General features: G+C 39.9%; 1 protein-coding gene across 35 annotated transcripts in view; it reads left to right on the top strand.

The window, feature by feature from the left end:
• The window catches only part of ablim1b (actin binding LIM protein 1b), a 111,610-nt gene extending 97,448 nt beyond the window's left edge, over window positions 1-14,162 (top strand). For 5 of the 35 annotated variants that reach the window (XM_036572718.1, XM_036572729.1, XM_036572727.1 and 2 more), the window contains 14 exons: window positions 1,685-1,814; window positions 2,147-2,239; window positions 4,001-4,015; window positions 4,592-4,684; window positions 5,064-5,111; window positions 6,114-6,260; window positions 8,675-8,760; window positions 8,921-9,044; window positions 9,129-9,205; window positions 10,712-10,772; window positions 10,879-10,886; window positions 11,298-11,372; window positions 12,273-12,353; window positions 12,494-14,162. In XM_036572718.1, the coding sequence (XP_036428611.1) occupies window positions 1,685-1,814; window positions 2,147-2,239; window positions 4,001-4,015; window positions 4,592-4,684; window positions 5,064-5,111; window positions 6,114-6,260; window positions 8,675-8,760; window positions 8,921-9,044; window positions 9,129-9,205; window positions 10,712-10,772; window positions 10,879-10,886; window positions 11,298-11,372; window positions 12,273-12,353; window positions 12,494-12,607 (1,152 nt within the window). In that variant the 3' untranslated portion in view covers window positions 12,608-14,162. The remainder of the gene's footprint in view (window positions 1-1,684; window positions 1,815-2,146; window positions 2,240-4,000; window positions 4,016-4,591; window positions 4,685-5,063; window positions 5,112-6,113; window positions 6,261-8,674; window positions 8,761-8,920; window positions 9,045-9,128; window positions 9,206-10,711; window positions 10,773-10,878; window positions 10,887-11,297; window positions 11,373-12,272; window positions 12,354-12,493) is intronic. The other 30 variants (XM_036572739.1, XM_036572741.1, XM_036572736.1 and 27 more) reach the window with 22 other exon arrangements.
• Window positions 14,163-15,377: the final 1,215 nt, after the last annotated feature.

The following is a 15,377-nucleotide window of genomic DNA, read 5'->3' as shown; positions in this document are numbered from 1 at the left end:
TTAATCCATAGGGTTTAATATGATGTCGGCCCACTGTTTGCAGCTATAACAGCTTCAACTCTTCTGGGAAGGCTTTCCACAAGGTTTAGGAGTGAGTTTATGGGAATTTTTGACCACTCTTCCAGAAGCGCATTTGTGAGGTCAGACACTGATGTTGGACGAGAAGGCCTGGCTTGCAGTCTTCGCTCTAATTCATCCCAAAGGTTTTCTATCGGGTTGAGGTCAGGACTCTGTGCAGGCCAGTCAAGTTCTTCCACACCAAACTCGCTCATCCATGTCTTTATGGACCTTGCTTTGTGCACTGGTGCGCAGTCATGTTGGAACAGGAAGTGGCCATCCCTGAACTGTTCCCACAAAGTTTAAAGCATGAAATTGTCCAAAATCTCTTGGTCTGCTGAAGCATTGAGAGTTCCTTTCACTGGAACTAAGGGGCCGAGCCCAACTCCTGAAAAACAACCCCACACCATAATCCCCCCTCCACTAAACTTTACACTTGGCACAATACAGTCAGACAAGTACTGTTCTCCTGTCAACCGCCAAACCCAGACTCGTCCATCGGATTGCCAGACGGAGAAGCGTGATTCGTCACTCCAGAGAACACGTCTCCACTGCTCTAGAGTCCAGTGGTTGCGTGCTTTACACCACTGCATTCAACGCTTTGCATTGTGTTTGGTGATGTAAGGCTTGGATGCAGCCTTTCAGCCATGGAAACCCATTCCATGAAGCTCTCTATGTGCTGTTCTTGAGCTAATCTGAAGGCCACATGAAGTTTGGAGGTCTGTAGCAGTTGCTCTGCAGAAAGTTGGCGACCTCTGCGCACTATGTGCTTCAGCATCCGCTGACCCTGCTCTGTCATTTTACCTGGCCTACCACTTGGCTGAGTTGCTGTCGTTCCCAATCGCTGCCACTTTGTTATAATACCACTGACAGTTGACTGTGGAATATTTAGTAGCGAGAAACTTTCACGACTGGACTTGTTGCACAGGTGGCATCCTATCACGGTACCACGCTGGAATTCACTGAGCTCCTGAGAGCGACTCATTCTTTCACAAATGTTTGTAGAAGCAGTCTGCATGCCTAGGTGCTTGGTTTTATACACCTGTGGCCATGAAAGTGATTGGAACACCTGAATTCAATTATTTGGATGGGTGAGTGAATACTTTTGGCAATATAGTGTGTGTGGTGAGCACCAGATAGTATTGGGTGCTCACCACATAGTATCTGGTGCTCATCTGATAGTATCTGGTGTGCACCACATAGTATCTGGTGCTCACATGACAGTAAATGGTGCGCACCAGATCTTTACTTAGAAAAAACAATAATAATACACCACATCTTTTCAGGGGCTCTGTAGAATGTATCCCTTCTTTTACCTTGTGATTTCAGTCCGTTTTGTTTTCTCATGAAACTTAATGACTTTTGACCAAATCCACAATGTTATGCGTCAGGGGAAAAATAATACTAACCAGTAGGATCATGTTTCTCCCACCACCTATTATCGAGCCAAAACGTTCAGTTGGCTCAGAGACCTTCCCTATTATTTAGTTTCACTAAGAAATATGTCACAGCTGCAGTGTCTGTTCACAACACCAAGTAGATTTCTACTTATAGGCTGATTCCTCACAATTACAACATCTACTGAACATGCCACGTTGTGTAAACTGTCACCGTGTCTCTGTACTAGGGCTGCTATGACATGAGAGAGCGCATTATGCAGAGATCTACCAGCCAGGGCTCAATTGGCTCGCCCGTGTACAGCCGCCACAACTACACGCCCTCACTGTCCAAATCACCCCAGCACTTTCACAGACCAGGTAAGCGTGAAACACCTAACCTCCATTTATACACTTCCTTCCACCAGGACTGTGAAGAAACATACAGGAGAGCAGTTCGGTGTGTGTGAGACTCTCTCTAAACTCTCTCTCTCTGTCTCTGTACATAAGAGCTGAGCTATCTTCGAGCTGTAGAAGCACTACAAGTTATCCATCTCCTTCCAAAGCTTTGCCCTTTCTCGCTTTCCCTCAGCATCCCTCTTCCCTCTGCCTTTCGCTCATGTTTCTTTCCCCTTGCCTCTTTTTGTCCTGTCTCTTCTCCTGTTTCTGCTCTTCTTCCTCGTCCTTCTCCTCTTCCTCTGAGCGGCTGGCAGGTATGCTGAAGCTCTGCTCCTCTTTGCGTTCTGGCAACAGCGACAACCGCCCCACTTCCCCTTTCCGACATCACTTCCTCCCCCATAACAAAGGTAAGACCCCTGCTGCTACCCAACCCTTGAGGTGCATTCCAGTGTCCTTCCTGAAACACCCAGACCTTCCTCTATCCCCTCACAGAAGACTGAGAGATAGAACTTGTTTCTGGGACAGTGCTTCAAAGGGGTGTAAATCTCTGACCTCGCAATGATTCGATACTATTCTTTTGGAGACAATTCAGTGAATTATGAAATCTCCATGCTATGATCCAGTTTGCTTTGATTGGATTATATTGGTATGATTCAGAATTGCTTAAAATATACACAAATCAAAAGACAAGAGGAATAATAATAATACAAACTTCAATTCCAAAAAAATGGGACAGTATGTGAAATACTAATAAAAACAGAAAGCAGTGATTACTAATTGTGTTTGACCTGTATTAAATTGAAAATACAACATGATATTTGATGTTTTACCTCATTATTTATTGTTGTTTTTTATATATATATATATACACACAGATGCTGCTGTAACATCTGCAGAATGTACCTTGGCGTTGTCATAGTAAAATAAGCATGCACATCCTTGAAAAAGTCTCAGTCTAGAAGGCAGCATATGCTGCTCCAAAAGGTTTATGTATCTTTTAGTGTTTACACTGGCTTCACAGAGTTACCCATGTCATGTGCACTAATACACCCCCATTCCACGACAGACCCTGACTTTTGAACTTTATATTGGTAACAATCAAGATGGTCTGGAGGACACAGTGTTCATTATTTCACAGTCAGAAAGGCTGACTGTACAAGTTTTCACTATGCATCACTCTGTTTCAGTTGAGCTCACAGGCATTCAGTTATGGTTTTCGGCCTTGCCTTTGTGCAAAGATTTCTCAAGATTGCTTGAATCTTTTGATGACATACACCGTAGAGGGTGGAATACCTGAAATCATTGAAGTAGCTTATTGAGAAACATTTTTTAACTGTTGGATTATTCATTGATGTAGTTTTTGGCACCTCATCCTTGCATAATTGCATCACCTTTTTGTATTCCTAGTCTTAAATTGCCTCAGTCCCAACTTTTTTGGAATATGTTGCAGGCAACAATTTTAGAATGAGCATATATTTACAAAAACAATGAAGCTAATAAGGTGAAACATTAAATATCTTGTCTTTGTACTGTTTTAATGTAAACACAGGTCAAAGTGAATTTACAAATCACCGCTTTCTGTTTTTGTTTGCTGTTCACCTGTTGTCAAACTGTTTTGTTAGGTTGAGGTTTGAATTGTTATGATTTATCACTTGTAATTATAATAATAATAATTGATTATAATCAACTGTAATAAATTTCAAACACATTCAATTCGATTCATTTATTTATTTTGGGTATGATTCACAATTATTGTTGAACACAATCAATACGAATCTGACTTAAGTGGAACAGTACTGGAATATAGACAATGAAAGCAATGCCACAGTACACCAAGTGTGTTTGAAAATAGGCCAGAGATTTATTTTTGGCAAAGTGATTATAATCCATTGATATCTATTTTAAAATCACTGCAATTGAATTACACCCCTGTGCTACAGTGATAGCCCTCTAAGCTAGTTGGTTTGTGCTTCATTCATGGCTGCTCTGTTTTAGGGAGTACAAGTTATGAACTTGTAACACGGGAATGGCACGTGTACCCTCTGATACTGTTAAGCTGAAGGCTGCGTTCAGTCAGCCATTGCTCCACAGCTACATGTAAACTGAGCACTGCTGACTAACCACATGTTCCTGTGTATAATAGACATGTGCCTCTGTCCTCCCTACAGATTCTTTCTGCATAGGTATGTCTTGGCTTTATGGCTGGTACTCTGTGTGGAGTGTTCTTTTGTGTATGGCAGCTGTGAGGCATGCCACAACCTCCTGTCTTTTCCCTGTCTCACCACTGGTCTTATTCAGCGGTGTGCTTGTTTGATGTTTAACACATGACGTGGTCTCCCTCTAACATTCAGCGCTGCATGCTGCACAACTTCTTTTCTTGCTCACAATTTCTAATGCAACAGCAAATTCTCTAAAATTAAGTACTGATCTTGTGAATGTCATATCTTCACATTGTCCTCGAGCAAATATCGATGCTGAATGCCGAGAGGATTGTGGTTGTGGAGAATCTGCATGCCGGCTGTCTGCACTGATGCCATTACAGGATGCCATCATACCTCCCTCCTCTACTCTTCTCCTCTCCTCTCTTCCACATGTCTCTCATGCGGAGTGGACACCCTCTATTTCATCACATTCACTCCCCTCTGTTTGTCCATCTCTTTCAATTAGTAAGAACTTATTCCAACATCTCTTTCTTTCTTCCCCTCTTTCTTTCTTCCTTGTTTTCTTCCTCCCACTCTTTCTCCTCTTCTTGTTTGGAGGCACTGAGCCATCGAGTGGCCGCAGTTCCCCCCTTTCCTCCCGGCCGGCCACCCCGACCCTCTCTCTGACCCCTAAACATTTCCACATCCCAGGTAGGAGGAGGAGTGACCACAAGTCCACCTATCACCTCAACTCAGAATCTGTCTGTCTATCTATCTATCTATCTATCTATCTATCTATCCATCCATCCCATTCTTCTGGCCCACTCGCTCAATCTTTTTGTTTCTTCATGTCCCCCCATCTGCTGTTATTTTATTCTATTTTACTCCCTCCAACACACACATTCTTGGGCCCCTCACTGCAAAGTGAAGTATTATTTATGTGTGTAGTATCATGTCTTACCATGTTAATTTCAATTCACATCCACATTTTCTTCTGACCTTAATATTCATTTTCTACTTCATTACTCTACTTCATTGTCTTATTTTAAGTTGTACTGATCTAAGACCTTGTCTTTACTTTTAATTCCAGACCAAGGCATGAACATGTACAGAAAACCACCAATCTACAAACAGCATGGTATGGCTATTGACGTTCTTGATTAACTTATTGACATATCTAACATATAGAAGCTGAACAACATTTACATTAATAATTCAAATTCTACTTTGGCTTTTGACACATTTGGTTCTAATTATGCATATCTGTTTATAATTATAATCAATTATAACCATATAAGTGAAGCAAAATCATGGTATGAGTGAAATAAACAATTAACATTTAAATGTTTGATAAATATAGTTTGAATGGCACAGATATTTACTTGGTCCGTACCTTGATTTTGTGCTTTCCTAAATACTTATGATATTAATGAACTGTAAAAAGAGCAGATTGATGATGTGACATGTCAGAGTGATTGTGTATGAGTGTGTGTGCATTATCTGACCATAATATTTATATGTTCATGTTCGGTCATGTGTGTTGACACCATCCCACCATTAACTTTTGGTTGTGGCATATGTGACTACATGTCCTGTTTACTCATGTAAGTACAATTTGAAGTGCTCAACTCCACTCAAATTAGACTCTGAGAGTTATTTCTGCTATTCTCTGTTCTTTCTTCGCTCCCAACTCGCTCAGACCTGAAACTAAAAGACCCTCTTTTACTTGTTTTCTGGCTGTGCCCTATAAAACACTTACATTTGCCTTATAATTGCATGGGCTTATGGCCTGCAGAGGCTCACTAGAATCACTTATAAAGTTTGAGAGCTTACACTGCATTCTTTTATTAAATATCTCAGAAAATATGAATGTAGCAAATATAGCATACTGCTTTTTACACTTCTGTATGAACTACAGTGATGGCCATGAATGTGTCAAAGCATGTCACAATCTTTAAAACATCCTTTTTTAAAAACATACTAAAGCAGTAATTGTCATCGTAAAGTGTGTCCTATACTTTTGAATGTAATCAGACACCCTGAAATGTCATGCTTTCATTGCATTGGCCAGCGCTGTAGATGGCTCAAGCTATTATGAGCCAATCACTGATAGTCCAGTTCCCCTAAAATACAAATCCAGATTCAGCTGCCCTGGCAGCGCAAAGCAAGTCTGCCGATGACATCATCAAATCTTCCAAGTTCCCTGCCGCTCATGCTCCCCAGCCGGATGAAACACCAAAGATTGAGACTGACTACTGGCCCTGCCCTCCTTCCCTTGCTGCCCTAGGTAGGCTCCTCCCACTGGCTCCTCCAGAAAGTTCTTCAGAGTTCTGCGCAGCCTGTGAAAGCAAAGCCAAAGGAAGCTGTTATTCCTGTGTTCACGTTCATAGATAGAATGTTGCTGTATATCTTCTTACTATAGCCCACTGTTTCCCCTCAGCTTTTCCTCAAAGTCAGATACAGTAACTTGCGAGCAGGGGCGATCTTTGCGCTAGGCAAAGGTACGCAGCCACCTAGGGCCCTCATGAGCCAAATTATATACTGTACGTGTTGATTTTAAATAACCTATTCTGAAATATAGATGCATTATAAAAAAAAGCTATTATTTCTATTGTAGAATTTCTTTACAGTAATTTCAGTGCAGCTCCTCTCCTCAGTCTTGGTAATAATGGGCTAGTCTGTGTTGTAACTACTTAAAAAAAATAATAATCCATTACAGGTTACTAATTGCTTTTCTCAAAATGAAAAGGAATTACATTAGAACTGGGCGATATGGCAAAATGTAATATCATAATACTTCAGAAGTTTTTTATGATACACTATATTTCACAATATTTATTTTTTCTGACATCTGTTAAGTTTAAACAGACAAAGTAGTGCCATATTTTAAAAATGCTGTCAAAACCTATGAATCCATCTACTTGTATTTAACATGTCACACACTGTGTTGCACTAAATCCAAGACTATGACAAATTATGCTGTCTTTTTAAACAAACATGCAGTTGGGAAGTGTTTTTAAGCACTCACAATATCCACAATAGCAAAAGCATATTAAGGCTTCTTGTCATGTAATTTATTATAACAATAACAATAACAAAAAATATTGTCATATTTCCCAGGTCCAGATTACATTACTTATTACTTACTGGAAAAAGTAATTGCTACTTAATTACTACGTAATTGCTAATTACTTTACTTATACATTGGTCTGTATCAAATTATCTCACTATATTGACAGATAATTTTGCTTGTTTCAAGCATATTTTTGAGACAAGCAAAATCATCTACAAATATAGTGAGATCAATTTCACAAAAAATTACTTAATTAAAAAATGCTCAGAAGTAATCTCATAATATTCTTAAAGCAACTTCAAAATGAGAAATATTACATATATGAACTAGATTTAAGATTATTTTACTTGCTCAGATATCTTTAACTAATTTAAAAATGTGTATCCAGAGGGCCCATTCCCATCTTTTGTCTAGAGACTCAGAATCATGAAGTCTGCCCCTGTGAGGACTACAGGATACTAGAGTTTGGTTGCAGCAATGGTTCTCAAAGTTCAAGTCTTCAGGATCCATCAGACTTTTTGCACTATCCAGCTCCCAACTCACTTGAACCAAGTCATTAAAGATGAATTTTACAGATTTTTCTAAAATTCTGTATAATTAAATCCTTAGAATGTGAGCAAAGCTAGTCATGGTGGTCATATGTAAAATGCAGCATTCCAGAGAAACTTACAGAGTCAGAATTGTTTACAGTGGTGATGATAGGAACCAGGTGTCTGAAGCATCTCTTAACTCTAAATGTTAACTTACAGGAAGCCTGAGACATCGTTTACAATAGTTTTAAGAGGAGGTCTTGGTCTTAATGTGTTTTAGTACATTTAGGGTGAAGAGTTACATGTTGTAAGATGACATAATACCCAAAGAAAATATACTTTTTTAATTAACACTACATATGAAAACTCTTAAGAAATGTGTAGGTTCACCTTCCATATCCCGGCAATGAGGAGGTTTTGGATGTTGGGCAGCTGGGATCTGAAGGAGACGCAATAATCTTTAAGTTTAACAGTGCTGGAGTGACTAGCACAAGTTAGAAGCACTAATAGGGTAGTGCAGTACCCGCAGTGCAGTTGGTGTACTGAGAGTCATAGCGCTGAGTGGTCTGAGTGCGGTTTAAATAAACTCTGGTTCCTATCACCACCATTGTAAAGAAATTCAAGTCAGTACGTTTTTTTACAATGTACCCTTTAATTTTATTTAATAACTTTGAAATCAGAATGCCCTTTTAAGAACGCTGAAAAACTGATATCTCGTCTCGTAGGCTGGGTTAGAACGAAAACATGGACCATCGGTTACACCTATGGTCTGGTTCAAGACTGCTGGGTAGGGGAATATACTGTTAGAGTATATATTGTATGCTTAGTTAGAAAATATAGTGTAAATAATTGATGATTATAAATTATCTACAGCCACATCTATCAGCCTTTACTTCATAATTCAGACCAATCATGTTTTTTTTCTGTTTTTAATCATAATATATTTACTTTCCATCATTAATTTTTGTCATGATGTGTGAAAATGAACAAGCTTGGGTGAAACAAGAGTGAAAGTGACACGGATGATGACGATATGCACTGATGATGCATCGTGTTTGTTTTGTTTGATATTCATTGTGGGATTGTTGACCCTGGCAGGCTCAGATATGAGGAGCCGTTCACGAGATGAAGAGGAGGAGGAGCATCTGAAACGCAGACATCTCCAAGAAGAGCATCTCAGCAAGGTCAGAAGTCTCCAGCACTATAGATTCATTAAAATAATAGATTCCTGATCACAACCAGACAAGATTATGCTAAAGTGAGCATGTAATACACTGGATCCTCATAGTGGACACATGTAAAACCTGAAGACTGTAATAGTTCTGACACCTCTCTCTGCTACAGATCCAGTCTGGTCTGGGGAAGCTCATTCTGAAGGAAGAGATGGAGAAAGAGATGAACAGAGAAAGATATGCCCGCACTCAGACCACTCAGCGCTATGACTCTCAGTACACCAACTGCACTGCGGGTACTGCACTACCCTATTAGTGCTTCTAACTTGTGCTAGTCACTCCAGCACTGTTAAACTTAATGATTATTGCTTCTCCTTCAGATCCCAGCTGCCCAACATCCAAAACCTCCTCACTGCCGGGATATGGAAGGAATGGCCTCCATCGGGTAAGCAACTCTGTAAGCATCTGGACTGAGGTGCCATCTGGCTGTCTATGAAAAGGCTACACTGTATTTAAAATATTATCCACCCCTTTTAATTGTACTTTAAAGTCTGATTGTAGTCAGTCGTGCCCACAGAGCTTGTATCACCATAGAAAAGTAGGGAAGCACTAATATGGGAATTCTGAGCAAGTACTGATATCTAGTATTTTTCATGTATATATGCCAATGCGGATGCATTCACTAGAAGTAGTTTCACTAACTTCTTACCAGTAACTTCAGAAAACCATCTTTGTATTTTGTGCTGTCATTTTACGTTTCTGTTTACCAAATTGTTACTCTATTCTGAGGCATTTTACTATGTTGTTTATCAGTTTAATAGTTAGAACCTGTTAACCATTTCAATGTATTTAGTTAGACTGTCTCTTATCTCATCATTATTTTACTCAAAAATAATGACACAGCACTTTGAAGATTATGCTCTACACATACTCTGTTAATATCTCAAAGCTTAGTGTGATTTAGTTAAATTATCTTGGAACTTACCATCATGTTATCCAAAGTAATTATCTAGTACTCTGGAGTCTGTACCTCACATTTACCTGGATAATACCTAGAACTTGAGCGACTTGTGTTACCTATAACATTTATTTCCATAGTGTTACATATACAGTTGAATTAATAGTATGCAGATATTTTAGCACAGTAGCCTAACATCTAAACATTCTGCTCTTCTGGAGTATAATAAATACATAATAGATACAGCATCACATGTATATGTTTGACGTATTAGTCAAATCTACACATCTGTCTGATGATTATGACAATTTTAAACAATTGCCTGCTGATGCTGATATGATTCCAATATCATTGTGCATCCCTGTAGAAAAGCATTGCCAATGAAATGAGACTCATGATCCAAAGGTCACCATGCCTAATGCCAGGCATCAGCCAGAGGGCTAAAAAGCCTCCCAGCACTGGGCTCTGGAGCAGTGGAACTGTGTTTTCTTGAGTGGTGGAGCACCATCCATTACCCTTGCGATAGTTGGAGTGGCACTGATCCTGATTCAGAACTAATAATCCAACATCAGTACCTGACCTCACTAATGCTCTTGTGGCTGAATGCAATCAAATCCTCACAGCAATGTTCCAACACCTAGTGTAAAGCCATTCCCAGAAGAGCAGAGGCTGTTGCTGGGGCAGAAGCAGGGACAAACTCTCAGTTAATACCCTTAAGGGTGGATGAGAACTTATTTACAAAGTTTTGGACATATAGCAAATGTCAGAAAGTGTGCCTTGTTTACCGTAGTGCATCTTTTGGGAGTTTGCTGTTCTGCAGTGGGCTCTGAAAAACACAGTGGAGCTGATCATGTGTACTCTTACAATTCCACAGTGCACCCCTATAGATAGAGTACAAATGAAACACATAGTTTTGCGACATTGTTCATAAAGGAAAAAGTGCTATTCTAAGGAACAGAGTGTTTACATGTATCATTGATTTATGTCTTTGGCTTTTATTTCCAGCCCCAGTCCACAGAATTTTCTCAGTATAACAGTTATGGAGATGTCTGCAGAGGTCAGAGAGGTACCTGCCTATTACAGATATTAAATTATTACTATGCGCATTCCTATTTCTGAAAATATAGTATAAACATTCTCTAAATCTTCTTCCTCTCTCTTCTATTATGCAGATTTCAAGGTACGTGAGTCTTATGGCACATCTTAGCCCAATCAGCTGCACTGCGCATGCATGTCAGCCATCATGCACTCAAGAATGTGGAGTCATGCTACATGTGACTGGAATGCCACTCACACCCTGCTACGCTTTTGTCTGAGTTTTAAAAAAAGAGCTTGGGCAAAGGGGGAGAGCATAGACAGAGGGGTTTCATCTTTAAATGACCTCATCCTGAGCGGTCTTCATGTAGCCATAGTTATGTTCAGCCTAATCAGAATCATGGGTAGAGTAGTTTAAATCACACTCCCTCCTCAGAATAAAGCAGGTGTTTTGCATTAGATGTGAACTCTTTCCCAGGATTTCTGATTCCAATGAATCCAGTTTTGCTTTCTTTTTTTAAGCATTTGCATCACATGTTTGTGTTCTGTTCTGTAGCCCATCCAAGATGGCCAGGTCCCCATAAGCAGAATGGACAGGGGATTGTCAATGCCTAATATGTTGGAACATAAAGCAAGTATCCCACATCTTTTTTTTTCTTTTTTATTTTGTGAGAATTCCGTTTCTCCTTTCTTTTCCATTTTGTGAGTGCTCCCCCGTGTTCAATAAATATCCCCCCTTTCAAAGCCCAGGTTATTCATTGCAGTCAGTGAGGTTATTTTTGGCACAGCCTCAGAGGCCATAGGCGGTGGGAGAAGGCCGAGGATTTGCGCTGCTTGCATTCCTTCTAGTGCTATGAAATGATGTAATGATATGCTTTACTATGTCTGAGCTATGCACATTTTTCCAGATCGTTGATCCCTCTGGTTTTCCTAAATCTGGCTGAACGAGGCTTAACAGCTGCATGTTCCTGGTTTCTTTAAAGGTGCTGCTGTAGTAACCACAATCCTAACTTGATCATTCAGTGTTCTCCATTACTCTTTGTGTTAGCTGTAGGTTTGTATTCCTTTTTAATAAGATGTACACCTTCCATTGAGAGTTTTATTCAGAATGACATAGGTGGATCATTCCCTCTCTTTTCATTTAGACATTATGTATTTGATAACACATTTTTTTTTCTCATTTGGCCATTTTCATTCAGTTATCTTTACCCACTAGGTTTGTGCTCTTGTTTTGGAAGTGATATGAGACCACTATTTGATCGAACACGCAAAATGCATTCATACATGTTTGCGCCCCCTCCCTGTTCTCTCCCCTCGTTCCCTACAGAGTCACCACCAGCATTTTTCACCCCTCCCTCTATCTGTCTCTGTCTGTGCAGTGTAGATGTTTGTCTGTTCGTGGTGCGTGTTGTCAGAATGCAATGTGCACACACTGTTCTTTCTTTCACGGTTGCTTTTCATTGATTCATTGTGTTTGGCAAATGCCTTGCAAAGCATTCTCCATAACAAGACAATCCCTCCTTTTGTAAAGGTGTATCCATATGAAATGCTCACTGTCACCAACAGAGGGCGTGCTAAGCTCCCGAAGGATGTGGACAGGACGAGACTGGAGGTAATTAACTCTTAAAAGCTGTTAGCCGCACTCTGTGCGGTGGCGTGGGAATCTGCTAAGTTGACTCTCTACTTCCCAGCTTTCCAGTCCTTCGTTTTCCCTTCATTAGTCTCAACGTCTCTACTTCTTTCTCTCCCCAGCGTCATTTGGCACCCGAGGTTTTCTTTGACATCTTTGGAATGGAGATCCAAGAGTTTGACAGACTTCCCCTGTGGAAGCGCAATGACATGAAGAAGAAGGCCAAGCTCTTCTAGCCAGGAATCTGCATGTTTTAATTTATCAGCCACTCCAATAATGTATTATAGATATAGTCTTCTGATTTTCTTTTCCTTTATTATTATTTTATTCCTTTTATTTTGCCTTTTTTGGTTTGCTTTCCAACAGTCTGCTAACACACAGACATAATTTATCTCCTTTTTGCTTCGAGATTACAACTACCCCCTTTTTTGCCCCGGATGCAGAGTTTTCATTTAGGTGGAAGTTAGGTTAGGAGTGAAATACAGTGCAATTTAACCCTTTGAGGGGAGGACAGAGGAGCGAAGAGAGGCCATCATCTCTGTACTCTCATTAAACCTGCCTTCAGAGCAAAAGCTTTCTCTTCTTTCACTCCTTCCTGCCCATCTCATAAAACAGGACTGTAATTTTTGGGGTGGAAAAGGAGTGGGGGCTGAAGGCTATCGGCAGGGTTCTTCCTCTAAAGAGGCTATTAAGGTGTTGGAGGCACAAGAGTTCCAGCAGCCCCCTGCCGGCGTGGCCCTAACAAGGGCCTTGATGTGCATTAACAGGGGGAAGTGAGAGCTACTGTGTGGAGCTGAAGATGACAGACCTGGGTCCTGCCTGCAGGGGAAAGAAAGGTCTGGGTTTTGGCTCTGGAACACATTAGAGCCTGTAGAGACTCAGAGATGTGTCAGCTGTGGCCTACCTCCCTGCCATCTCCTCTCAAGCCTTGAGTCCTAGCATAATCTTGCCATGAACAAAATGCTCCTGAGCTGGATGCTCTTTCTCTAGCCTTTTAGTCCCATCTCCTATTTTTTTAACTTATGAAAAGCTAATATTATATGTCAGGTGAGGTGGTGGTGGTGAAAGCTTAGGAAGTTAAAGTCCGCTGCTTGCTCCCCCCTTAAAGCAAGAAGGGAGAATGTCCACCACCAGAGGTCAGGCTTGTGTCGTATGTACGGAGGGGGAATAGAGAGGCTTTCTGCTTAGCTCCCTCCAGAGTACCACCGAATTTGACAATCCTCTCCTTTTGACCACTATCATAACTGCAATATATATCTTTTAACAGCATATCACTTTGATTAAAGCTAAATTTGAAAAGTCTTTGATATTGACTGCTTTTTATAAAGCTGAAATATTCCAAACTGCCACTGTGTTGCTGGAGTATCGATGGAGCTGTAGCCATAGCATTTGTGCCAGAAGTAGGTTTGATATCAGGGCCCTATCTGCCATTCCGTTTAAAGCTGCCGGACGATGCCGTTCCCATAGACACTGGGTGTGCTTGCAGTAGTGTTATGGGCTGATGCTGATCTTTATTCCCAGGAGTGTCCTGTGATGCTAACAGGGTTAATGACTTTGGACTGGGAAATGAAAAAAAACAATTTAGTTTTATAATATCACACAACACATATGATGAGTTTATGGTGACTCTTAGAACCCAAGCTATTTCACATGTACAATGGAATGAAGAAAAGTTGGTTTTGATACCCATGCTGTGTTCCTCGCCCTTTTCTGTCTTTTATGAAGGAAAGATTTGATGACAATGATGTAAAATCTCAACTGAGTAATAAAACTCTGCTTCAGATATTCATATTAATATTGATTTTTTTGGTCTGTCAGCACGGTTGCATAGAGGCATTAAACAGTATATTGCTGCTGTTGGAAGAAAACATTGTATCTCCATTTTTGTCGTTTTTCAGTTTTTGACATAATTTGAAAATGCCTCTTGCCCTTTACATTGTGTGTAAATTTCATGAAGAATGGACCAAACAAAACAGCCCAAAATGACCTGGAAAAATGTCTGGTTCCACTGACTTACATTAAAAGTAAAGTAGATTTTATCCTGTTCCTGTGAAGTTGTAATTTTGGAGATACAAGTTTTTTTTCCAAAAACAGCTATATGCACACACTGTCCACTTTATTAGAAACACCTACCGTGTACTTCGACTCAGTGGCCACTATATGAGGTCCATCTACAGTACTGTGTAAAAGTCAGAGACCACCTTTTGATTTATTTAATTTCCACTCAAAACAGCCAATAAGTACAAGTTATTCAGCGATAGGAAAAAGCGGAAGCAATATGTTTATCAGGAATTTACATAGAAGATTCACCAACTGAATATAATTTAATTTTTTCAGGTTTTGGTGTGTTCACGCTTTGTTTTTATTACAGCTTCCATTCTTTTTGGAAGACTTGCTTTCAGTTTTTCTAAGAAATCTGCAAGACTATTTTTCTCCAAAGTTCAGTCTTAGACGTTGGTTGCATTTTCTGTACAAATTTAGACTCATCCATACATAAAATCTTACTATACGGCTATCCAGTTTTTGGCTCAAATTTTCAACTTTTCTGTCCTGTTTCCTTTTCTGAGTAACAGTGTCTTGACAGCTACACATCCTTTCAGATCCATAGTGTTAAACTGTCTTTTCACAGTGGAAGAGTAGACAGAAATATCTGTGGATTTTTTCAAATCTGAATGAAGAGTGGAGCTTGATTTTCTTTTCCCTCTCAAAGATGAAGCTTTAAATACCATTTATGTAATATTGACAGTTTTGGTGGTCTACCAGGTCTCATTATCTCTGTATGTTTTAACATTTTATCAACTGTAGTTTTGGAAATGTTTTCACTTATTTTCATTTGACTTCCCTCATATGCATTTGGATTATCTTACATCTAATCCCACAGAAATGTCTCCTTAAAGAAATGAACAGCTTGTACATAATGGTCATTTTGACTAGAATTTAAATTAGTAGTCTCTGACTTTTACATAGTACTACATTATAGGTCTAATAGGTAGATGTCCAGTCACA

The sequence above is a fragment of the Colossoma macropomum genome, unplaced genomic scaffold, assembly GCF_904425465.1.
Source record: "Colossoma macropomum unplaced genomic scaffold, Colossoma_macropomum, whole genome shotgun sequence".
Classification (NCBI taxonomy): Eukaryota; Metazoa; Chordata; class Actinopteri; order Characiformes; family Serrasalmidae; genus Colossoma; species Colossoma macropomum.
Note: the sequence above shows the minus strand (reverse complement) of the source record. Positions and strands in the feature narration are given on the sequence as shown.